Below are 26,651 nucleotides of genomic sequence, written 5' to 3'. Positions count from 1 at the left end.
CTAAGGGAGAGGACGGAGGGAACACTAGATCTACTGCAGCGGAGAGAAGGCAGGGGACCGAAGCGGCACACCCGTGGAAAGAGAGGCGGCGAGTAGGGCGGAGATGAGCAGGCACCCGGGCCAAGCCCCCAGTAAATTCGCAGGCGCAAACCCTGGCGCGGGAGGAAGTCGCGCAGCTGAGCACCAGGCGCGCTGCGGGCCTCGACTGCGCGAGCCCTGGCCCCGTAGACCCGCGGCTGCTCCTCAGGGGCGGGCTGAGGGCGGGGCGGCCTAAGGAGGGGGCTTCCCCGCAGGAGGCCGGCCCGCGGCTTCCGCGCCTCCGCAGGCGGCGGCGCTGAGGATGCCCCACAGCGCCGCCCCACCCGCGGGGGAGCCACGGCCCAGGAGCCCGCCGCCCATTGGCGGCGGCGGCGCGGCGTCCCCGCCCCCTCGGCGTCCCCGCCCCCCGGCGTCCCCGCCCCCTCCGCCGCCGCCACTGCTTCCCGGCTCCGCCTCCTCCCCCTCCGGGAGCCGCCTCCGTTGCCGCCGCCGCCGCTGCCGGCCGGGGCCCAGCCAGCGCCCGCCGCGCCGGAGTCGAGTCACAGCCGGAGCCGCTGCCCGCGGCCCCGCCATGAGCGGAAGCGCCGCCGCCGCGGTCGCCGCCGCCGCCTCAGCAGCCGCCGCCGGGCACTTCCAGCCTCAGTCGTCGTCTCCCAGGCCGGGCCCCGCCGAGCTCGGGCCCCCGCGCCGCCCGCGCCCCCCACCGCCGCCGCCCCGGCCCGAGCCCGCCGCCGCCGGCCGCCTCAGCCCTCCGGGCCACGGGCCTCTTCGGACGGGCGCTCAGGGTGGCGGCGCCTGCGGCCGAGCGCCGGGAGCAGGTACGGGGTCCAGGAGCGGGCCAGGCGGGCAAGGGTTTGGGTTGATCCCGGGGTTGGGGGCCCGAAGGCGTGTGGTCCAGCCGCCCAGCCCCGCGGAGGGGGTGGAGCGTTGTCCCGGTCAGCTTTGTCCCACCCCGGAGCCCCTGTGAGCCCTGCGTCTCTGCCGCGCCGAGTGGCTCACAAAGCTCTTTTCCACCGGTTGGGAAGCCCCCTCCCCCAGGGTAGGCAAGGTCTCTGGGTCTCCGCTTGACCTAGGAGGAAACTGAGGCTTAGAGGGGGAAGTGACCTCGCCCAAGGTCACTTAGTCGGTGAGAGTCGGAGCCTGGCTGGGACCCAGTGCCACCCTGAGCCGGCTCAGGCCCGGAGCATAGCGGCTGGAGGGAGGCAGAGCCCTCAGTCCCCGAGAACCTAGAGAGATTGATCGGGGAGAAAAGGGTGCTAGGCCTGGTCCCAGGCACACCCACCGTAGGCATTTTGGGCAGGGTTAGGTGAAAGGATCTCTTGCGGGGTGAGGGGGAGGGAACCAGGGGTCTCTTTAGGACCTTGGTGGTACTCTGGGGAGGCGAGCTGGGGAGCCACCGGCAGAGAGACCCCCGTGAGGAGTGTGCTCCGGAGAGAGGGCGATCTTCGGTGAGTGGGGCAGAGCTTCGGAAACTTATTGTGGGACCTTTGGTCTCTGCCAGGCCACCTTCCCCACCACTGCACATTCTAAACCAATGCAGCTGGAATTAATGGGAAGGCCTGCCTGCTTTTGTGGAGGCGACAGGAAGGTGTTCTTTATCACTAAATGGCCGGAATTCGTTCATGCCCCAAACAGAAATGCTTCTATGGCCCTGGTGAAGGCATTTCTGCCACAGAAAGCCAAATGAGGTGTTTCCAGGTGGTCTGGACCTACTACACTTGGAGAATCTCCAGAGAAAGAACAACTATCCCAGGCTTGAAGCGGGAAGGAAGCTGGGAGAATTGGGACAAGTCTCACACTTGTCTGGCATGTAATGCTTCAGATTTCCATTTTTATTTGGAGTGGGTGCTTAGATGGTTTGGCTTTACTGTGGATGCATTTTGGAAGGGGAGGGGAGTAGAGGACTTAACAGTTGTAGAGAAGAGAAAACAACATGTAACAAGCAATGAAGAGGTCTGTGTGAAACTGTGCAATACAGGCTGTAGAATGGGGGAAAAGAGAGGGTATTCAGGCATTGTGGGGTAAGGGAGATGAAAAGGTTGGTGAAGAGAAGTGTACCAAGTCCGGTCTAGAGAAAAAAGATGGGGTTGTTTCGAAGGAAGCAAACCTGGTGAGTTTGAAAGAAGTCTGTTCAAGGTAGATGGTATCTTAAAAGATTGAGTAATATGTGCTGGTCTGAAGTCACATTTTTTTTGAAATAAGGACAGTTGTATTATTTTTATCGACACGCTAAGGTCTGTCCCCTTCATCCCCTCTCCTGTTTTGAGGCAGCAGGCCTGAAGTGCACATAGGATTGTCTTGGAAGTAAAGCTTGACAAAAGAGGGAAAGAATAGACTAGCAAATGCATTAATTAGGGCCCTTTGTCCAACATGATTCCTTGTTTAAGTCAGCTGTTTTCTTGCTGCCTTCCTGTACCCAGCTTTCCAGCCGCTTCCAGCTGCGGTGGCTGTTGGCAGGGTGCTTTGGAAGAACTGCCCTGATTCAGACAAGATAGGTTGGATTTTTCTAAAAATCTCTAAGCAACACATTTTTAAAAGCATGGAAATTTACTTGTCAAAGACTTATAATCAGGGAAATGCAAATTGAAACAACAGTGAGATACCATTTCACACCCTTCAGACTGGCAAAAATTAAATGTGATAACCAAGTGTTAGTAAGATTGTGGGGAAATAAACTTTTAGGTACTGCTGGTGGGAATGTAAATGGATACAGGCACTTGGAGAGCAGGTCTAGTGATGTCTAGTTGAGGGTGGGCAAACCTAGCCATCTACCCCAAATATCCATTTCTGGATTTATCCTCAAAGAAATTCTTGCATAATTGTCCAAGAAAATAAGTACATGAAAATGCCCATTGCAGCCTAAATGTTCACCAACAGGGAAATGGATGCATAAATTGTAAATAGTCACATGGTTGAATATTACAGCATTGTGGAAAATGAGCAAACTATAGTTCCATGCATGAAAATGAATGAATCTCACAAACATAATATGGGGCAGAGGGGGGAGAAGTCACAAAAGAAGTCTTGCAGAATGTTACCATTTGTATAAAGTCTGAAACATGTAAAATGATATTGTTTGGGGCTATGTGCATAAATAGTATTAATATAAAAACATGCATGGGAACCACTAACATAAAATTCAGACGATCTCTGGGAAGAGAAGGTAAGGCATGAATTGGACAGGTGTACACAGAGATCTTCAATTGTATCTGTAATCTGTTATTTAATCTGGATCAGATAATTGCGAATTAAGATTTGCTAATGTTGAAGGTTGGGTGCAAAGGTATTCATTATATTATATTTGAATATTTGAAATATTTCTCTCATGCAAAAAAAAAAGTTTTTTTTTTTTTGCCCCATAATAATGAGCTCTAGCTATAGGCTTCAGCCTAGAACACTCTTTTGGGCATTTAAGCTGGTGATTTTTTTATCACCCCTTTCTGACCTGCTAAACCAAATTTTGAGATGGATGAATTTTATTTTGAAACCACTGATAGGTGTGGGGCATTTCTTAGCCTTTCTAAACTTTCTAGTGGACCTAGGTCAGCAATTTGAGCTTGTAAAATAGAGATGCTTTAGGGCATTCTGATTTATCAGGACTAGGGAGGGATCCAGTGGTCTGATTCTGAAAGGCTCCAGAGTCAATTAATTCTGATATCCACTAGAGTTTGAGAACCACTGTCTTAGGCCCCTTCTGACCTGAGGCTGTACTGTAGTTTTCCACCAGCCTAGTCCCCAGGCTTTATCTGTTGCCCTTTCTGGATGATTAGGACGGATTTGGACCCATAGGATACTTGACTCTTTAGTGGAGCATAAAAGAATGATAGGGTTGGACCTAATTGAATTTTAAACACCTCTTAATCCTGGCTGTCAGTTCCTCTTATTTTCAGGCAGGTAATTTAAGGACCCCACCACTTACCAGGAATATTTATTCATTTTAGAGACTTCAGTCACATGTCAATGTGTGGTTTTATAGTTAGGACTAGTGCAAAAGAGGACTTGGCAGAGAAGGAAAACTAGCAAATTTGAGAGAAACTAAGGCACCCAAAGTAAATGAATGTGGTCATGCTTTCCTTAGGAGAAAGGTGGTTCTTCCCTCTGCAGATGATAGTGATTCTGTTTTAAGTGTTTTAGCTTATGGCATGTACTTGGATTTCAGCTGTTTGAATTTGTGATCAAAGCTTAGAGTCTTTAGGAAGCAACTGATCGTTCCTCAAGATGGAAGAGTATACTTTCTCTCAAATTTGCTAGTTTCCCTAATATTCTAGACCGTTTTTGATCTCCTCTTACTGTATGTCGGAATGAATTTACATTAACTAACATGAGGCTTTCTGGTAGTGAAATCTGTGAAATGCCTGTTTGTGTTTGGTGAGATTCTTTCTGGAAACCCACTGAGGAGATGCAGGTGCTCTAGGTACACTTTTGTAGGCTGCTGTGGAGGATTGTAGAGATTGAGCCTGTTTCTGGAGGCAAGTAGGGACAGAAACCCGTTCTGTGCTTCACTTACCAAGATGAGTACTTGGTATGCAACTGTGTCCTCTCAAAGAGTGGGCACCATTTTCTAAATTCTCACAAAGGTGCAGTATTGAACCAGCATGCTTCCTGCAGCTTTGGAATTGTTAATCCACATGTAACCGTATTCGTTTTAGGCACTGTGGTAAAACTTCTGAGAGGAGTCTCGGCCTCTAACAGAGTTTGCTGTATGTGAATTTTTCATAGAATGGGACTCACCTCTGACTTTTTACCATCCTTCTCAGCTAAAAATTGTAAAATTTCTTATGGATTAGAGAAATATATACAGAATTATTTTGAGAATACCATTAGTTTTGGTAAGGCAGAACGAGAGAGATGTCAGAAGACCAAAGTATCTGGTAAGTGAAGGAGAGAAAATAGCTATGTGTTTTTTGCTCTTGTATTCTTACAACATTCATTTTGAGGGGAAGTGCAATGTTATTTTTCTCATCCTATTTCTCCCTACGTGAGCATTCCTGAATTTAAGACCTGAGACTTTTTAACCAATTTTGAAAATATTTACCCATTTATATTTTCCATTAAGTGGTTGTTTGTGCTTCCTGCTGTTTCGTTTTTTTTCTTGGAGAGAGAAGGCAGGGAGTGCGGAACCAAGGACAAGACTGGACGTCCTACTGCTTTTCCAAATAATGGCAGTGTGTTTTTAGAATAGTTGTCATGGAAGAGTGCTGTTCTGTAGGCTTAAGAGAGAGGTATAATACATTTGAAGTGGTTACTATTGTCTTTATTATTTTAAAACATGACTGAGGGTGAGGGATAAATTCCACTGTGCTTTTGCTGCTGTCTTGAAGGAATTTTTTTGTCTGAAAATGTACATAGATAAAACTAAAAATGTTTAAGAAAATGGTCTTATGCTCATATAAGGAGAATAAAGAGTTCTTACTTCTCTGCCTTACCTGAGGTGGTTTTAGTTTTTGTCCTTTTCTGCTTAAGTGGATGTTACTGTGTATGTGAGTAAAATAACTTTTTATAATTAAATCCAACTATTTTATATTTATCTTACCCCATGTCAGTGAAAAACCACCAATTATTTTGTAAACAGGACAAATTATGTAACAAAAGTTAAGAGCCAAAAAAAGAAAAAGAAAAAGAAAAAAAAAATCCAAAGGAAAAAAAAAAGTATAAAAAGTATTGCTCTCCTGGTGTAGCCATCCAAGCAAGCCAGGACCCGGCCACAATCCACTCCAGAATTTAATTTTACCACAACTGGCCGAATTGTAATTTGCTTTAAGAAGTCACTGGGGATTTGCCTCCACAGATTCATTTTAACCATCTTGGGAGGCAGGACACCTAAGTTCTAATCCCAGCTCTGCTACTTAATTAGCTGTGTCATTTGTATAACTTGTCAGTTTACGTCTCATGGCCCCATGTTCCTCATTTGGCGGCCGGGATTTGGAACACCCATGCTAGGCACTGCACAAGCCGGGCTTCCACTGACAATCACAGATGGATATTAATGCTATTCATGGGGCTATTTAGAAGAGTTCACTGAAGTGATGTTGGACAGGTGGAGGAGAATGATGAGATTATACTAGGGCTTATCAGTAGTTCCCTCGAGTCATGATGTAAAAGCTCTCACTGCATTTTCTGTTTTAGTGATAAAATGTGTAGGTATAAGGTAGTGAGAGATTTTGAATTTTGACATATATGATCACTTTGTTGAAAGAAAAACAGGGAAGAAGCAGTCAGAGGAAGAAATATATACATGATGAGAGCAGTAGTAAATTTTGATGAGAGTAGTAGTAAATTTGGAGTACTTTTGGGATGTTCTTGAGTTGAAGAAAAGTTACCTGTCTCTATCTCTTCAGCTTTAGCATTTTCAGTATTTGCAGATGTACTTGCTTATCTTTACTTGAAACCTGTTTTATTGTCACAGAGCTAAAGAGTGAGCAGTTTTGAAGACTAGATTAGGCTGAAAGTAAATAAGTGTGCATGCCGTAATCATTTTTGTAAATAGAGTAAGTTTGGAGTCATAATTAACAAAAAGCATTTTTCATGTGACTTTTGGCTATCTTGTTTTTAATTTTTTTTTATGGATTTGTCTTCCTATGTAGATTTTATTCCCTCCTCAATATTTGAGCATCTGTTGAATGCCATTAATACCAGTACTAACCATAGATTTCCTGGGGTAATACGCTCCATTGTCAGAAACTTTATTATCTGAGAACTGCAGAGAGGAGTGTGCTCCTGTGTTCCAGGACAGCTAAGCTTTCTTTTCTCCTTTTTTTCTTGCTTCCTTCTGTTTCCTGGCCTTCTAGGCTTGGTGGTGATTGTGCCCACAGGTCAGGACAGGCCCCACCTCTTCCCTTTCTATCTCCCCTCATCCCCAATAGGAGGGGCTGTAGAGGCTTTTCCAGAACCCTGGCTGGACACCTACAAGTGAAACCCCACGGAACAATGTAGAGCCAGAAGTGAGGGCCACCGTAGCACCTCCTCTGCCTCCGTTGTTGTTTCTGTTGCCACCACCACCCTTTGCTGTGGAGCCTGGAAGGCACCCCCCCATCCCCAATCATACAAAGAGGCTTTGTGTTCTGAGGATGTTCTAAAGGCGGGATCACTGTAATTATAATTCCCTGAGCACAACCGAGTAATGGGGGCAGGCAGGGTAAAGATGGTATCCAAGTACTTGTTGGTAGGGAGAAGTCAGGCGGGGATTAAAAATCATCTGGAGGCAGTACCAAAAGTGGATAATGGAGCGTTGTTGGTAAGGCTGACAGGAAAGTGTTTAACTGAATACATTTCAGAGTTTAAAATTCTAATACTTGCAAGATCCTTGAAGCTTTAAAAAGCACAAGATTGAGCCTGGAACTCTTTCTTTAAAAAAAGAACTTGTAATTTTAACTGAAAAGTACTTTAGAAGGTATGTAGAAATCTGGATCTCTTTTGCTTTATGTTTGTATTGCCAGAATGATTGATTACCCAAGAAAGCCAAATAACTTACTTACTATGGAGGAGGAACAGAGAGAGATGCTCCCACTATCTGGTTTTTTCTTTTTTTCTTTTTCTAATGCTAAACCCAGAAATTTTTATTGCACTTTCTATAAGTGAATAAATATTAACTTTTTCATCATCTTTTATTCCTTGCATGGAAATGTTTGCCTGTTATTTTATTTTTTAAATTTATTCCCCCCCTGCCCCCATCTCCCACCCCGTTGTCTGTTCTCTGTGTCCATTCACTGTGTGTTCCTCTGATTCTGCTTCTGTTCTTGTCAGCGGCACCAGGAATCTGCGTCTATTCTTGTTGCATCATCTCGCTGCGTCAGCTCTCCATGTATGGGGTGCCACCCGGCAGGTTGCACTTTTTTTGCGCTGGGCAGCTCTCCTTACGGGGCACACTCCTTGCACGTGGGGCTCCCTTGTGCGGGGGACACCCCTGCTTGGCACCACACTCCTTGCGCGCCTCAGCACTGAGCTTGAGCCAGCTCATCACATGGGTCAGGAGGCCCTGGGTTTGAACCCTGGACCTCCCATGTGGCAGGCGGTTGCTCCATCCGTTGAGCCAAACCCGCTTCCCTGTTATTATTTTTTTAAATTAGAGAAGTTGTAGGTTGTGGTGTTTTGGAGGTGTATGTACCGCAGAAAAACATGTTCTTGAACTTACTCCATTCTGTATGTGTGAACCCATTGTAAATAGGACCTTTTGATGAGGTTATTTCAATTAAGGTATGTCCCACCTCAGTCAGGATGGGTCTTAGTCTTATTACTGGAGTCCTTAATAAATAGAATGAAACTCAGGTAGAAAGAGAAAGCCGTAGGAAGTAAGAAGCTGAAATTCAGCTGAACTGGGAAGAGAACTGTCAGAGTGGCCAGGAGAGGCTGCCATATGCATTGCCATGTGACAGAGGAGTCAGGGACAAAGGATTGCGGGCAGCCAGCCCCACGATGCCAGTCTTAAGGGGAGAAAGCATCATCTTGATGACTCCTTGGTTTGGACTTTCTCTTAACCTCAAAACTGTGAACTAATAAATTGCCTTTGTTTAAACCTGCCCATTGCATGGAATTTGCTTGAGCGGTCTAGGAAGACTAAAACATGGGTTTATAGAAAAATCATGTATAAAATACAGCATTCCTAATTCCACTAATTTTTTTTTTTAAATTTAAAGATTTATTTTATTTTTTTTCTCTCCACCGCTCATTGTTTGTACTTGCTATGTCTGTTTGGATTCCTTGTTTTTTTTTCCATGAGGCACAGGGAACCAAACCTGAGCCCTCTAATGTGGGAGGAAGGTACCTAATTGCTTGAGCCATCTCCATTCCCTGCTTTGATGTCTCTCTCATTATGTTTTTCTTCTTGTGTCTCTTGGAGCATCATCCTTGTTCAGCTTGCCATGCCTGCCTGTAGCATTGGCTTGCTGTCTTGCTTGTCTTCTTTAGGACGCACTGGGAACCTTTGCTCCTTGTTTTGTTGAGTCTCTTATTATGTTTTTCTTCTTGTTGTATCATCTTGTTGCATCAGCTTGCCATACCTGCCCGTTGTGCCAGCTTGCTGTCTTTAGAAGGTACTGGGAACTGAACCAGGGACCTCCCATGTAGTAGATGGGAGCTGAGTTGCTTGAGCCACATCTGCTTCCCTACTAATCTGTTTTTAAAAAATAAGTGCAATTTTTGGAAGATGATTTCCCTCTACCTCCACCAGAAAAAATGAATTTACTGGGGATATATGCTCATTAAATTCTTATATCAACTATTTTATGTCATAATTTGCTTCCAAGTTCTGCTGGCAATTTTTTAGTGAAAACTCTTTATCTTAATCTGTTGACTGTTACTGTATTACCCTTACTAGTATCCCAAACAAATTGCTTTTTGTTTGTTTTTCAAAAATTGCACCAAATAATTCATTGCAAAGGTGATCTTTAGGCTTTAGGATAGTGAACTCCAGTACTTTTGGGTGAGAAAAAGGGCCCTTTTTGTTACCTCTGACATTTGTGGTGAGTGAAGCAGCCAGATAGTGTGTATGCCATGTGAACCTTCCTGCTTCTGTCTCTACCCTTCCTTCATTTATTTGTTGGGAGTCAAGTCAGGAATTGTATCTTTATTCCTACTGCCTAGTATGATTTTTATTTTACCTTAAATCTATCTCCACAGAAAGCTGCTGGATAATCTGTTAAAAGTTTTTGACTGATTAATACTTTGAAAACCCTGTACCAATTTGACAGTTAAATTTTATACAATTAAAAAATACACAAGTATCCATTTTATCTGTTTTAAATGAAAACTTAAGTTGAATATCCCCCCTCTTTTAGGTCAGTGTTAATCAGCAGTGACTTATTTGAATTTAATTGAAAATTGTTAGCTGGGCTACTTCATTTGCTTAATTTTTGGTATGTATTTCCTTTCCTGACTCTTTATTTCATTGGTCTCTGATGGCCACCCAATATCTAAAGTAATGAGTTGATAAACTTGTATTGAGTGCCTATTATATACCAGGCACAGTAAGAATTTCAGAGATGATTCAGATATGCAACCATTCCATGATATATTTCTGAGACTGTATTAACAGAACAAATATATTTTTGGTATTGTTAACTTTTTAGAAGAGGGCAGAGAACATCACAACAGCGTTAGATATAGTAATATATTACCTTGATAATTACCCTTGCTAAAGTATAGATCTAATCAGATAAAAAATCGAAGTAGCTTCCTTCTAAGACTGTATGTTTATTGGGTCTTCATTATTCTAATCTTATTCTTCTTCCTCATGAATATTATTCTCTGGAAATAGAATCCTTTGTCCATATACATATAATTTCTACTTCTGTTCCTTTGCTTACATTGCTGTTTTGTCTTAGAGTGCCTATTCTTCAATTGCCTTTTCAAATCCTACCTATTCTTTATTTTTTTATTTTTTTATTTTTTAAAAAATATTACATTAAAAAAATATGAGGTCCCCATTCACCCCCACCGCCCCACCCCCCTTATTCTTTAAGACCTAGATAATAGTGGTCACTTACTGTGTGTTTATTATGTGCCAGTCTCTGTTTTAAGTGTTATATATGGATCAGTGAAATTAATCCTCATTATAATCTTTTAAGGTAGGTTTTATTATCATCCTTATTGTGCAAATGAAGAAACCTGGATACAGAGACGTTGCTGAAGATCACACAGCTATTGAGAATTTTAACTAGGATATGAACCCAGGCAGTCCAGTTCTAGAGTCTGTATTTTTAACCGTGATGCTGTACTACATCTCATGTCATAGATAGTATCAACAGCCACTTCAGCAGTTGGTGTTTTGTTTGTTTGTTTATTTTTAGGAGGTACCAGGGATTGAACCCAGGACCTCATACATGGGAAGCAGGCACTCAACCACTGAGCTACATCCATTCCCCAGTGAGAGTTGTTTTTTTCTTTGTTTGTTTGTTTTCATGAGGTACTGGAATTCGAACCCGGGACCTCTTACATGGGAAGCAGGTGCTCAACCACTTAAGCTACATCAACTCCCCTTAGCTGTTGGTTTTGGTAACAAAAGAATAAATGTAAGCAAAGTGGATTGCTGTTTAGCCACTGAAGAGAATTTGTGATTTTTTTTTTTCTTTTTAAATCTTCTGTTTTACTTTAGCTCCTCCACAGAAATACTTTTTTTTAGTTTCTGAATTATTTTGTTAGGATTTTGTAGGTTTTTTTTTTTTTAGTCATTACTGTTTCACATGGGAACCCACTGGAGCGTGTTCATTTTAAATCAAGCATATTTAAACTGCTTCTTAGAAAATCTCCCATGTTCTGTGGTCAGAACATTAGGATCTTAGAACTGAGTTCTTGTTTAAGCACTTAATCAGATACAGTTTTCTCAAAGGAAAATTTGGCTGTACTTGGAGGAACTTTTGAATCCCACCTTGTTGTGGATTTGGACACTGCCCTTCTTGTGGATATGGACACTGCCCTCACACACCTTCCCCTCTCCTTAGGCTTCTTTTCCCCCCCCCCTCCCCCTTAGGCTTCTTTACTTTTGTAATTAACTATCTGATGTGTCACAAGTTAAAGCATAAACATATTCCTTTATTCGTTGACATAGAATACGAACATTTTACATATCCTCTGGAGAGACTAATGTTGTGTTGAAGCTGTCTGAGTGAGTGGATTATCTGAGGATAACCTAGCAGAGTGGTAGCAAATGAACTGCCTCAATCAGTTGGAATGCTTGTTAAGATTTTTCTACCTTTAGGGAGGTCAGGGGTGACCTAAAGTTGAGACCTGAGATTAAGTAAATTTTCTCATAAGCAGTTGTAGATGGTATTTCTAATATTATTTCATCATATTGTGGACTTAATAGACACTTGTGGGCCATTTTGGGAACCCACCACTTTGAAAATGCTCTATGGGAAAATGGAATTCTCAGGTCAAAAGCAGGCCCAGTACTTATAGGGTTTTGGAACATGATCTGTTTTTTTGTTTTTTTTTTAAGTTATGTTTATTGTACCAATGTAAACTTTCATATGGCATGACCACATGATACTGGTAAGAGTTCTTCCATGAAAGGAATGGAGAAGGGAAGCGGATCTGGCTTAGATAACTGGGTTCCTGCCTACCACATTAGAGGTTACTGGTTCAGATCCTGGTGCTTCTTAGAGAAGACAATGAACTGGCATGACAGTTGGGCGTGGCAAGCTAACACAACAAGAGACTCAAGAAGATAAAACATAATGAGAGACCCAACAGGGCAGAGAGCAGAGAGATTCCTGGTGCCTCCTAAAGAAGACAGCTGACACTGTCGGCAGGCATGGCGAGCTGGTGCAACAAGATGACATAGCAAGGGACGCAGGGAGAAAAAACATAATAATGTGACACAACAAAAGCAGGGAGTGGAGGCGGCTCAAGCGATTAGGCACATCCCACATCAGAGGTCCTAGGTTTGGCTCCCAGTGCCTCCTAAAGAAACAAGGAAGGGAAGCGGACTTGGCCCAGTGGTTAGGGCTTCCGTCTACCACATGGGAGGTCCGCCGTTCAAACCTTGACCCGCGTGGAGCTGGCCTACCTGTGGTGCTGATGCACGCAAGGAGTGTCGCACCATGCAGGGGTGTCCCCCGCATAGGGGAGCCCCACGCACAAGGAGTGCACCCCGCAAGGAGAGTCGCCCAGTGCGAAAGAAAGTGCAGCCTGCCCAGGAATGGCACTGCACACACAGAGAGCTGACACAGCAAGATGACGCAACAAAAAGAAACAGATTCCTGTGCCGCTGACAGCAACAGAAGCAGACAAAGAGGATGCAGCAGATAGACACAGAGAACAGACAGCTGGGGTGGGGGTGGGGAGAGAAAGAAAGAAATAAGTCTTGAAAAAAAAAAAAGAAACAAGGAACACGAACAGACACAGCAAGTGAAAAACAACAAGGGGTGGGGAGAAATTTAAAAAATAATAATAAATCTTAAAAAAAAGGAAGGGAGGAGGTGAACCAGTGTAGCTCAGTGGCGCTGTGCCAGCTTCCCACACGAGTTCCCAGGTTCAATCCCCAGCCAAGGTACCAAAAAAAAAAAAAGAAACTCAAGTACATAATGATTGCCAAGAGACTTAAAATATACTTGAACTTTATTTATGATAACAATGAACATTGACAAATACATGTATGTGTAATTAAGAAGTTTCTGAAGCAGTAGATATAGATTGATACATGATCTGATTTTGAATTGAGCATTACCAATTCTTTTTCTCCTACTTTGCTTATGGGTTCCTAGAAAAGAAAGATGAATTCTCTGCCTTACAGAATTATTAAACGATATAGAATTAATTCATAGGAGGAAAACATTCTTTCTATACAGGCAGGATAAAAAGCTTAGTTTAACATAGGTAATTGAGAAATTTCTACACATTTACTGGTTTGAACTTCTTAAGAACCTTAGCCTCAGAATATGTCTAGAATTGCAGTATATTTGGGGGCTCTTATAGAAGACATTACTGCTGGCTATCTCTGCTATGTAACAAAAATATGAGTCATGACCTAATTATCCAATGTTTTTATTATTAAAACTATGTTCTTAAGAAACTATGTTCTTAAGAAACTGCAAGTTGACCTGAGTAGTCAAAATAATTTTGGAAAAGAAGAACTAAGTCAGAGAACTCAAACTTCCAGATTTCAAAGTGTACTAAAAGTTACAGTAATCAAAATAGTTTGGTGTGGTATAAAATAGACAAATAGACGAATGGAACAGAATCAAAAGTCCAGATACAGACCCACACATCTATGGCCAATTAATTTTTGACAAGGGTGCAGTGGGGAAAGAACAGTCTCTTCAACAAATGGTGCTGGAAAAACTAATATCATGCAAAAGAATGATATTAGGTCCCTACTTTGTATACAAAAATCAACTCAAAATGGATCAAGTAGCTAAATATAAGAGCTAAAACTATAAAACCTTAGGAGATAACAGGGACAAGTTTTCATGACCTGGGATTTGGCAGTGGCTTTAGTAATTGTAGTTCCACGACTGCTTTAGAGGGAAGAGGCAAGTCAAATTGGGTATGGACCATTCTGCTTCCTGGGTCAGGGTAGCTGAGGGGGTTGGGGGGAGGGGAGTTGTATTGCATTGGGGTGGGGCTGAAGCCTGTTAAGAGCTAGAAGTGAAACTGGAAGTTGCCCTGAAAAAGATTGTTGCAAGCAGGGTCAAGATGGATTGAGCACTGAGACTGTATAATCCTCAGTCATCCAAATTGTATTTAGTTCACCTGGCAGATACTGTTATGATTCTCAGGCATGAATATGTATGTAGTTCACCTGGCAGATTTCCTGAGAGAATCTGTTCACATTAAAAAGCATTGAGATTCAATGGAGGAAAAAGAAAGTGAAAAGGGAGAGAGAGCCCGGGGCCTTGGGGCACAGGTTTTGAAAGAAAATTCCTGAGTGGGAGGCATCAGGAAGTTAAAGCTGGAATGCTAGGAGTTCCCTCTTCTTCCTTTCCAGCTGTATGGATGTGGGGGCTTTATTATGGAGATGGGTGATAGATACATTTCTAAAGGTAATCCTTATTAAAACAGAGAAGGTATGTCCCCGAGGTTTATTTTAAAAAAGATTTCCGCTACATTATTAGAGTTACAAAATGTTTGCTAGTCGTGTGTAATTTTATTATGCCTGGGGTTAAAATTGAAATTCACTTATTTTAAAAGAAAAATTATTACTTTATAACAGTGACACCTAAGAGGAATAAATTTCCAGGGCGGTTTAACTCTAGTTATGTGCTGTCATGCACTAAGATGACACCACTAACATATTCTAACTAGGGCATGCAGCGCTGATGTTTTTCCCACTAGAGTGATAGATTCAAATTCAAAGAGATTAAAAGCCACTGCTCTTTCTGCTGGCCTCCTCCTCATCCCCAGAAACCACTTATAGACACTCTGTGTGGATGTGTGGAGGGTTATATGGATTGGGGTTATGGTTTATGACTCTGAGGTGTAGACCAGTGCTTATCACACTTTGATTTACTTAATGTATCATCATGTTGAGAGCTTGTTAAAGCAGATTGCTGGACCCTATCTTTCCAGCTTTTGATTCTTTAGGTCTAGGGTGGGACTTGAGAATTTGCATTTTTAATAAATTCCCAGGTGGATGTTAATGAAGCTAGTGTGTATTGGGGAGAGAGCATATTTTGAGAGCCACTGTAGTAGAGTATAAACCCTGAGGAGACTCAAACAATTTGTCTTGACTTCTTGAGCATTAGTTTCAACTGAACTGAAAATGGTGGACAAAAGGGTTGCAGAAAGTTATAGAGTAATTCCATTCGTAGTAAACAAATAGAACCTCGCAAAACAAATCTATAATATATATATTGCATGGGAATGTGTCTCTACCTATAAAAAAGTTAATACCTGCCAAACTGATGATTATCTAAATGGTTATTTCTGGAGAGGAGAAGGATCTAGGATTATGGAGGGTAGGATTTTAGCTTTCCTATGTAAAGTTTTAATGAAGAGATGGTATTTTTTTTACTTGTGTAATTAATATTATAAAAAGTTAAGAGAAATTTTTTGGGCTAGAGATCCTCCACTTACCTCTCCAGATCCATCTTCCACCATTTTCCACCCTCCTTTCTGCCCCAGGAAAAGAGCTCCCAGGCCCTCTAGCTTCCTGTTGGGTTCAGTCTTTAGAGGAGATTGAGGGGAGAGAAGAATGAGGTCTCTGGGCTGGCCTTCAGTCCATGACAATCTCCTCGGTTCCAGTAATCAATCTTGTCATCCTTTGGAGCTTAGGAACCATAGTAGTCCTGCTGTTGCTAGTCTTGGTTTCTGTTTTATCTCCCTTGTTGCTTCTGTAGATACTCCCCATCACCTCCTTTGGTAATTAGTCGTTTATAAATAACCCCCCGTCAGATTTTCCTAATTTGAATTTGCCATCTCCTTACTGTTGGGACCCGGACTGATGGACCTGCCGTTTTTATTTCTCTCTCCACTACAATCCTGTATCCCAGAAGTGTTGAAAGGTACCATTTTGATATGTGTGTACTTCCAGACATTTTCTATACATAGCATGGCTTTCAAATACATATATATGTATATTTAAAATACATAAAGTATCATGTTGTAACTCCTATAATTTGATCTTTTTACTTCATAATATGTTATGGCCATCTTCCCACAGCACTATAAATAATCTACCGCATTCTTAATATCTATGTAATATTCCAGTGTGTTTGATAAAGATATACAATTAATTTAACTGTTCCTTATACATTTGACATTTTTAATCATGTACTGAATTTCCTTCTATATTTGGATCTGTTTCTGGAATGTATTCTATTCTGTCACTATTACCACACCAAGAGAACACCTTTTACTTATTATAGTTGTATACAATAAATGCTTATATGGCAAATCTCTGTAGTTATTTTTATTTTGAAAAAGATTTTAGGCTTTCATCAATTTTTTTTCCTTCCAGGTACATCTTTAAAAAGTTTTTTTTTTTAATCCCATTGATGTACTCATTAGAAATCATTACGTTTATTAAGTAGGAAATAATTGATATCTTTGCAATATTGTGTCTTTTCATCTATTAACATGATTTCTTTCCACTTACTCTTTTTATGTGCCATAGTACTTGCCTTAGTGAAATTTTGTACTGTAATTCACAATTTTTAATGCCATGTATTTTACATTCTTTTTGCTTTTGACAGTGGTGTATTTTTCATTCTATATTAAGTTTTTCTGATGTTAGGGAAAGCCGTTGATTTTTGAATATTTATTTTATAAATTGCCTATTTTTTGAACTTTTAGTTGTTTTACTAATTTTTCATTAATTTATCTTTTTTTTTCAGATGGACAGGTTTTATTATTGGCAAATACTGCTAATTTAGACTCATGTTAATTATTTTCTGCTGTCATTTTTCTTTTTTATTGCCATGGCTAGACTATAAGATACAGAAAAGTGTTGTATCCTTGACTTTAATCTAATGAGCCAGCTTCAGGTGCTTCACTGTTAATTAGTGGGGTTACTGTAGGACTGAAATCTAACAAGTTAAGGAAATATTTGTATTTGTTAGAAGTATTTCTCAGAATCCATAAGTAATTTTTTTGGTTTAACTTTTTAATTTGAAATAATTTCAAAATTACTGAATAGTTGTAAAAATAATTCAAGACCCATATAGAGAACTCAGTCTCCCCCACTCAGATACCCAGATTGACCAGTTTTAATGTTTTGCATCTAGAACATCATTCTATCTTTCTGTCTTTCTCATGTTGGTGAGGCCCTGGGAGGTCTTGGAGAAAGACCTCAACCTAGGGTAGGAGGGTTCTTGAAAAGTGAAAAGGAATTCAAGGACTGGTTTTATAGTAGCAAGAGAATTTAATGTAAAGCAAAAGTACACACTCAAGATGGGAGTGCGGGCGCTCTGGTATGAGTCGCACTGACTCACGCCTGCTGTGGCTCAGGGTGCTGGTTTATTAAGGCTGGACTTCTCTCCTTCTTCCCCCTCCATGTAAATGAGGACTTATAAGTCCCAAGGTTCTCATTGGTCTGCCTTATGCAGATTGAACCACGCTTACTACAGGCTCGGTGTTCCTCTTGGAATGGTAGCTGTTCAGGGAAGGGGTCTGTGAAATGAAGCCTGTGGTGGTCTGGTGATGGGTGGGCCTTTTGTCATCTGGTATCTTCTGGCACTAGGCCTTGGGTGCTAAGCCTGGGGTGGGTGATTTTCCAGTGCAGTTAGGTATTATCTGATGGTAATTTTCTGTTGGTCCTCCTCAATTACCAATTTGAGTTCTCTCTCTTCTCCTACTTCTTTCCCTACCTCATTTCCCCTTCCAAGAATTCCGTGCCTTATTCTTAAGGCATGACAAAGGAATCCTCCTTTGTCTTATATCTGTCTTTTGTAACTACATCATGCCGTCATAGGGAATTTGTTCCTGCCTTTCATGGGAGTGGAATTCTCTGGCTACTAAATGTAAAGATCCCAAGGGACATTTGCGATTGGGACTGGAGAAAATCCTTGCATGACTATTATCTTAAAGTGGAGCTGTTGAAGTCTAGAAGATACAAATTTAATTAATAGGTTGAATAAACAGGGCCTGAAGATTAAGAGTAGATTGACAGAACTAATGGTCCAAAGAGGGGAAGGAACCAATTGAGGAAGGAGAGAATGGATTTTAAGGCCTCACAGATTGTTTTGGTAGAAGGAAGATTTTTCCTGAAGGAGTGAAACCATTTCACCTGATCATAGATCTTTTTTTATGTGTTCTTCAACTTGTCCTGTTGTGTTCGTAAAAGTGCAGCAGGTTTGTTAATGATGGCACAGGTAACACCTTGTTCAGCCAGGAGATAGTCTGAAGCCAGGTGGTTGTCTAAGACTACATTGGCCAGGGAATTGAGGGAGGTGGATAAATTACTTAAGGTGTCTCCTCTAGCCTTGTCTAGGTTTCCTAATTCTTGAGAGGTGTTTCTTATTGTACCTTTGTGATGTGTAAACTGCCCCCTCCCCAGGGAGGTAGGGCTCCCACTGATGTCCTTAGTCCAGCTAGCACTAGGCCTAATGCCCTTTCCTGCAATGGCCTGTTTTTAGCAAGGTTTTAGAGGTGTTAAATGGGCAACACTGAAGTTAATTGGGGTTAGGGTTCCCAGAATACAATATCCTGTGAAGTACAAGTTATCAATGCAGGGAAAAGAAACAAGTCCCTGAGAGGAGTTACAGAGACAGACATCACCGGGTGGGAGGCAGATACTGGTGACCTCAGAGAGTTAAAAGCAGATGAATTCAAAAAAGATGGGGAGGAATGACATGTTGTCCCGTTGGAAATGAGGCAGAGAGGGCTACCTAAGAGATGGGGGACTTGTTCGAGTGAGGCTGTTAAATGAAGGTTTGGTCTATGGCAGATGAGGAATCAAACCCCAGTTTATTGGAATTTGGCTGGCTGTTTCCATATCTCCAGTAGCAAAGATAGCAAAGAAGGATTTGGCAGTTACCTCTTTAGAGGAAGGATTGAGAGAGGGAGAAGTAGAAGTACCCAGAAAGAAACAGGGTTTACCAGGGACTGAATTGTTTTTATCAATTAGGAGTATGTGAAAGGATGCATGGACCCTTCCACCCAGTGGATGTGCTTGTTATGATGTTACCAATAGGGATGTTTTCAGTGAGGTGAGAGTTGGTATGGCATTTCCAACAGTCATATTGATTGTGGGTGGTTGTTACAGTGGCAGCCCAATCAAGGAAGACAATAGAAGAAGATGTTTGAATCTGGAAAAGAAGCCTAAAAGTGTAAGCACAAATGTTTAGTAGGTGCCTGGAGGGGGGAGGTTTTCTCTGGTGAGTAAAATGGGCCCTAGGACATTTGCTTTGAGTAGATGAGATCCAGGCTTACAATAGCACACTGTTAATGCTCCACAGGACCAGGCCATAAAGCCATTTGTTTTTCTTTAGGTTTTACTCACATGGGTCTGGCAAGTATTGGTATGTCTTTTGGGCAGTTGATATACTGTAGTACTGTCAGCCCTGAAAACTGGAAGGTTGGCTCCAGTGTTCACCAGCTTCTTGCATAGCGCCCTCTGGTACCGTGAAACAGAGCGGTTTGGAGGCAATGTCCACTGTAGGGCTAAGGAGACTGAGCTGTCACTGGCTGGTAAAGCCACAGGAGTCTTTGGCAGCAGCATGTTTCCATCCCCTTTGTTTGGAGGCATGGCCAGATGATATAGCAGATAACTTTATTGTTTTAGAGGCTATACTAACTGGCCATGCCAGTAACTCAAATGAAGAGACACCATGTGCAGTAGTTGGGACCTGGTCTAAATGCAAGACTGTATTTGCCATTCCCTTAAGGGTAGGATGGTTTTGTGCATATGCCCACTTCTGTAAGGCATTGAATGTGGTTGTAGCTGTTAACAGATCTCACAATCTTGTATAATATGAACGAGGTTGTAATATTTAATAGGCATACTTAGTGCCTTAGTCAGCTCCTCTATGGCCACTCTGTTTTTTTTTTTTTAAGATTTATTTATTTCTTCCTACCCCCTTGTTTGCATTTGCTGTGTCTGTCTGTTGGGTGCTGTTCTTTTTAGGCGTCATGGGAACTGAATGAGATGTGGGAGGGAGGTGCCTAATCATTTGAGCCACCCCCAGTCCCTGCTTTGTTGTATCTTTCATTATATGTTTCCTCCTGTTTCTTGTTGTGTCATCTTGTCGCGCCAGCTCACTGTCTTTCTTTAGGAGGCACCAGGAACCAAACCTGGGACCTCCCATGTGGTAGGCGGGAGCTCAGTGGCTTGAGCCACATCCACTTCCCCCATTCTTTTTTTGAATTAAAAATAAATATATTGGTAATGTTAATTCTAACAAACATATTTTTAAGCACCTAAGTTTTTATAAGGTGAAAGAACATTTTTTTTTTTGGTAGCAGTTTGCAATTAAAGATATCCTTAATGGTTTTATTAGAATATTAAAGATTGTCTGAACATTATATTTAAATAGGCCTCTGTTTAGCACAGTAACAAATACGTTAGTAAAATAGTTTGAAAAAGACTTAATTTCCAAAATAGCAGTAGCTCTGTTTTTTTTTTAAAAAGTATATGATGAAGCCATTCTGATAAGGCACAGATTCTTTGTTCTTTATATATATATATATTCTTTATATATATATACAATTTCAAAAGTAGTTTATCTTACCACTCAAAACAGACCAATCATTTAAGAAACTTGATTTAACAGAGAGAAAGTTAAATTGTATTTTGCCTCAGTACACCACTTGGTAAACAAATCTTAGCAAAGATCATAGCAGACTGAGGTGGTATCTGGCAGGTTTTTCTGCTATAAAATTACTTTTTGTGATCACTATCAACTTATAAATTTTTACTTAATAAATGGCTTCCTGGAATCAGCTACTTACATTGAAATCTCTCAGTTTAGAAAATGCTTTTATAGAATTCCTACAACCTTTAATTTCCTATAATCTTTTGTAACCATTTATAACTACATGGACTAGTTACTTTACCTTAAGGCAAGTTTCACTTTTAAATAAGTTTCTACAACTTTCCATATCCATTCAAGTCTTGTCCTACATATTTCCTGCTCTCATGAAAAACCAGTCATTTTAATCTTAGGACAAAAACACTCCCTTAAACAAGCTCATCAAATTTTAGTCAGCATTAACTATGAATTCACTTCCACAAGCCTTTTACTTTTTTCTATATCCATTTAAGTCACATCTTATACAACTCGTTCTGTTCTGTGAAAACTGGACATTTCAATTTAGCACAGATCTGTATTTTCTTTGACTTAATTTTATTAAACACAAACTTAAAATTTTTATTATCTTAAAGATTTAATAAATATAAAGCTAATTTATTTCATTTTTATTTTTTAAAGGTTATTTATTTCTCTCCCCTTCCCCCACCCTGTTGTCTGTTTTCTGTATTTGCTGCGTCTTCTTTATCCGCTTCTGTTGTCAGCGGCACGGGAATCTGTGTTTCTTTTTGTTGCGTCTTCTTGTTTAGCTCTCCGTGTGTGTGTGTGTGGGGGGGGGGGGATGCCATTGGCTGCACTTTCTTTTGCGCTGGGCGGCTCACCTCACGGGGTGCACTCCTTGCGCGTGGGACTCCCCTACGCGGGGGACACCCCTGAGTGGCAGGGTACTCCTTGCGCTCATCAGCACTGCGCGTGGGCCAGCTCCACACCGGTCAAGGAGGCCTGGGGTTTGAACCACGGACCTCCCATGTGGTAGATGGATGCCCTAACCACTGGGGCAAGCCCGCGGCCCTAATTTATTTTATTAGTATCTGTATAAACTTCTGGAGATTATACCTAAGTTGAATAAAATTGAAAGTTATAATTTATGCAAGAAATATATATTTTTTTCCACAGGAGACTAAAATCTCTTTTTCATAATATTCTTAAGGGAAGGGGACTTGGCCTAGTCAATAGGGCGTCCGTCTACCACATGGGACGTCTGCGGTTCAAACCCCGGGCCTCCTTGACCCGTGTGGAGCTGGCCCACGTGCAACACTGATGCACGCAGGGAGTGCCGGGCCACGCAGGGGAGCCCCCAGCATAGGGGAGCCCCATGCGCAAGGAGCGCACCCCCTGAGGAGAGCCGCCCAACCCGAAAGAAAGTGCAGCCTGCCCAGGAATGGCTCCGCACACGCACACACGGAGAGCTGACACAGCAAGATGATGCAACAAATAGAAACACAGATTCCGGTGCCGCTGATAACAGAAGTAGACAAAGAAGAACATGCAGCAAATGGACACAGAGAACAAACAACTGGTGTGTGGGGGGGGAGTGGAGTAGGGGAGAGAAATAAAAAAAAATTATAGCTATTACAATGTTTAAAAAAATAATAATCTTAAAATTGTGAACTACTTCAAAAGCGTACTGACTCCCAGGCTCTGGAATGTATTACAGTGTTTAATTTGTTTCAATCATAGTTTAGAGAAACCTTTCCATAGCTTCCAGGGACTTTTTTTTCCTTACTTACACTTTGGTAACTGGATTATTTACTCTCATTCCAAGACTTGCAAAAGTCTGTTAAAAAGGTTTAAATTGAGGAATTACAGGACTAACTATGCAAACTAAGGTTTATAATATTTCCTCTGACCTGTCATTCTTAATTTTCAGGCCTAGTAGACAGAGTTCTAAGCTAAACTTACATTTCCCTATCTTATCACACCTAGCCCTTCCCTAATAGCTCTCTCAAAGAGAATGCCCTGGTGGGGGGTGAGGGGGGTTGTGGATCAAGAAGCCTAGGAAAAACCTTTTTTCCCCCCAATAGTTTCTATATTCAAATTTCTAAATGACCTTTTCATCCTGATTGGCTTTTTTGGAGAGATATGGGCATAACATAAGTGGCAGGTCCCTTGGAAGTCAGGGTTTTGATATAATGCCACAAAGGCCTGAACATAAGGCACCTCGGTCCATTTTTCCTGCTGCTTACAGAAAAGGTCTAATTGGAGTATGGTACTGTAATTAAGCGTTCCATTTTCAGGATATGTTTCTCCATCTTCTATATTGTGGCCGTATGGTATTACAGAAAAAGTTTAGTTTTTTTTTCCGCTTTAGGCCGTACAGTTGGAAAGTGCTCCAGTATTTTAAGAGGCACCCAAGGAGGGAGTCTGTGGGTATAAAGGGAGAGTTACCCATGTCCTGGTCTTCTGCTAGGTCTGTATTGACCTGTGAAAGAGGAAGATAAGAAAGGATATAGCGGGACCTCACGGTGAGTTTCTGAATGAGTATGGGGTCTCTATGAGGGCTCCCCCTTCACTCCCTGTATTCCAGTTTGAGCATCCTAGGTCTTACTGACCTTGGGGCCCTCAGGTGTTCCTGGGGCCTGATAACTCTTCTAACGTTTCCAAAGTTTGAGAGGACAGGAAAGTCTGAGGCAGAACTGGCGGGCACGAAAATGACCATCCAGTTACCTCTAATCAAGATAGATATGGGTCAGAAGAGTTTTAAACATGAAGAAGAGGACGTGTCCCTGGAGGGTGCTTCTGAGGGTATCTGAGTAATATTTAGGGTGGTACATGAGGATTTGGAGAGAATGTTCCTTGGAAGGAATAGGGGTCATATCCTATGACCAACACCATGTCTGGCTCTCCCCAGTGAAACGGGGAGGTCTGGGATTGTAATGACAAAGGAGGCAGATGGCTGAAAAATGCAGCTGTCTAACTTTAATGGTTCATGGGGTGGTTAAATGGGAGTCCATGGGCTCAACTGTTTGTAGTTGGACTGTGGATCACCACAGAAACAGCAAAATCCCCTAAATGGTGGAGTGCAGTGGGGACCTGCTGTGTGGAGGAAGAAGCATCCTGTCTCAACCAAAGGGCGTATCTAAGCTGCAAAGAAACTAAGGTTGCAAGTTGTAAAAGAGGAAGCAGTAAAGAGGGGTTCTTGCATGGCAGTGGGACAGGAAAAGTGGCTGGTGAACTCCTCCTTGACTCTGATAATTTCCTAAACCCCTAAGGAAGGTATCAGGTGTCACCTGCGTGGCCCTTGAATCTGCCTGGTGTGAGGAACAAGTCCTCCACCACCCTCTGGGGAGGGGAGTTGTAGTCAGGCAGATGGGTCGAGGTCATGTTCTATGGCCAAAAGGACAGAGTGCAAAGGAGCAGGTAGGAAAGACCAGGGGCAGGAAGAAAAGGCCAACGGCCTGTACTTACTTTTCCTGTTCCTAAGTGGTCGCCAAAATCTGATGTCGGTAAGGCCCTGGGAATCTTGGATAAAGACCTAGGCTAGGAGGTTCTTGACACAGTTGTGAGAAAATTCAAGTACTAGTCATATAGTAGCAAGAGATTTTAATGTAAAGCAAAAATACACACTCAAGATGGGAGTGTGGGCATGTTCCTAAGAGCCACACTGAGTCACGCCTGCCGAGGGGTGCTGTTTTATTAAGGCTGGCCTCTTCTTCCCCCTCCATGTAAATGAGGACTTATAATTCCCAAGGTTCTCATTGGTCTGCCTTATGTAAAAGAGGGATTGAAAACTACACTTACTACAGCCTCTGTATTCCTGTTGGAGTGGTAGCTGTCCAGGAAAGGGGTCTCTGAAGCAAAGAGTGTGGTGGGGGTAGGCTTTTTGTCATCTGTTATTTTCTGGCATTAGGCCTTGGGCACTAAGTCTGGGTGGGTGATTTTCCAGTTAGGTTTTATCTGATGGTAATTTTTAGATGGTCCTCTTCAATTGCCGTTTTGAGTTCTCTCTTCTCCTGCCTCTTTCCCTACCTCATTTCTGCCCATTTATCTATATCCTCCTTTCTATCTTTATCTATCTATCTATCTATCTATCTATCTATCTATCTATCTATCTATCTATCTATCTATCTATCTATCTATCTAATCTATCTTTCTATCTTCTAAACATTTGAGAGTAGGTTGCATTCATCATGCTTCTTGTTTTTTATTTTATTTAGTTTTTATTTATTCATTATTATTACTATGTTTGGAGGACTGCGGGTTGAGCCTGGGACTTCATACATGTGAAGCATACTCTCAACCACTAAGCCACACCCTCTCCACTCATCGTGCTCCTTGAACACAAATACCTACATGTATACTTCCTAAGTACAAGGATATTCATGTCTGTAACCACCTTTGATACAGTTACAGAGTACAAGAAATTTAACATTGATATAAAGCTCACAGTCTGTTTTCCAACTTTTTCATATGTCCCAATCATATATTGCACTTAATTGCCATTGTCTCTTTAGTTGCCCCTTTTGTTTTTTATTAAATTGTGGAAACATATGTAACATAAACTTATCTCATACACTCTGAAGCATACCATTGGGTGGTATTAATCCATCATAGTGTTCAGTGTTGCACAACCATTATCACCATCCTTTACCAGCACTTTCCTGTCATGCCCTCTTCACCCCAAACAGAAACCCTACACCCATTATGCAGTAATTTTCAATTTCTCCCTCCCTACAACCTGTAGTCTACTTTCTGTCTTTATTAATTTGTATATTCTAACTTCCATGTAAGTGGAATTAGACATTATTTGTCCCTTTGTGTCTGACTTAATATGACTCAACATGATGTCTTTAAGGCATCCATGTAATGGCATGTATCAGGGCTTCATTCCTTTTAAAGGCTGAGTAATATTCAATTGTATATATATACACAACATTTTGTTTATACATTCATCTGCTGAAGGACATTTAGGTTGCTCCTTTGACTATTGTGAATAATGCTCCTATGAACATTAGTGTACAGGTATTATCTGAGTACCTGCTTCAGTTCTTTTGGGTATGTACCTAGAAGTAGGACTACTAAGTCATATGAGAGTTCTGTGTTTAACTTTTTGAGGAATTGCCGAACTGTTTTCTTTCTAAATAACAGAAAACTTGTGTCAAAATTGAGAGTGCCAGTTTATTAATTTACCATGTGAAAGGACTTTCTAATGAATTATGAGCAACAAATAAATATGAGTATCTATTTTGTACCAGACTTACATGCTGGGTGGACAGTAGTGAGCCAAAACAAGTACAATTGCTGTTCTTATGGAGCTTACATTCTGGCCGTGTGAGACACAATAACCAATAAATATACAATATACCATAGGATGATAACTGCCAAAAGAGAAATAGAGCTGGTATGGGAAGATAAGCCAAGAATGGAGTGGTGGGGAGCTGATGTGGCTCAGTGGTTGAGTGCCACCTTCCCGCAGACAAGGTCTGGGATTCAATCCCTGGCCCTGGTACCTCAAAAAAAAAAAAAAAAAAAAAAGAACGAAGGAAGTGAGTGCTATTTATATATAATGGTAATGGTCAAAGAAGATTTCTGGTATGGTAGCTTTTTTTTTTAATTGTCTTTTTTTAAAAAAGATGAATAGATCACACAAAATGTTACATTAAAAAACTTAAAAGGTTCCCGTATACCCCAAGGTATGGTAGCTTTTGAGCAGACACCTAAAGGAAATGAGCAATCAAGTTATGCAAGGGCATTTGCCCTGAGGGGTGAGCCTGCTTGCATTTTTCTTTTTCTTTTTTTTAAGATTTTAAAAATTTATTTCCCCCCACTCCCTTGTTGTTTGATTTGCTGTGTCTGCTTGTTATGTACTGGTCTTTTCAGGAGGAATCAGGAACTGAACCTGGGATCTCCAATGTAGGAGGGAGGTACCTAATTGCCTGAACCACATCCACTCCCTGCTTTGTTGTGTCTTTCATTGTGTTTTCCTTGTGT

The 26,651-nt window shown here is 41.7% G+C and overlaps 1 protein-coding gene across 9 annotated transcripts in view; it reads left to right on the top strand.

Annotated features, from left to right (window-relative positions):
• Positions 1–556: 556 nt before the first annotated feature.
• Positions 557–26,651, top strand: part of RNF38 (ring finger protein 38) — a 189,008-nt gene continuing 162,913 nt past the window's right edge. For 2 of the 9 annotated variants that reach the window (XM_058302086.1, XM_058302084.1), the window contains exon 1: positions 593–857. In XM_058302086.1, the coding sequence (XP_058158069.1) occupies positions 611–857 (247 nt within the window). In that variant the 5' untranslated portion in view covers positions 593–610. Of the gene's footprint in view, positions 858–1,629; positions 1,850–4,587; positions 4,911–7,154; positions 7,430–26,651 lie in introns of those variants that run through there. The other 7 variants (XM_004457274.4, XM_058302081.1, XM_058302083.2 and 4 more) reach the window with 7 other exon arrangements.

The sequence above is a fragment of the Dasypus novemcinctus genome, chromosome 8 (genome assembly GCF_030445035.2).
Source record: "Dasypus novemcinctus isolate mDasNov1 chromosome 8, mDasNov1.1.hap2, whole genome shotgun sequence".
NCBI classification, from domain to species: Eukaryota; Metazoa; Chordata; class Mammalia; order Cingulata; family Dasypodidae; genus Dasypus; species Dasypus novemcinctus.
Note: the sequence above shows the minus strand (reverse complement) of the source record. Positions and strands in the feature narration are given on the sequence as shown.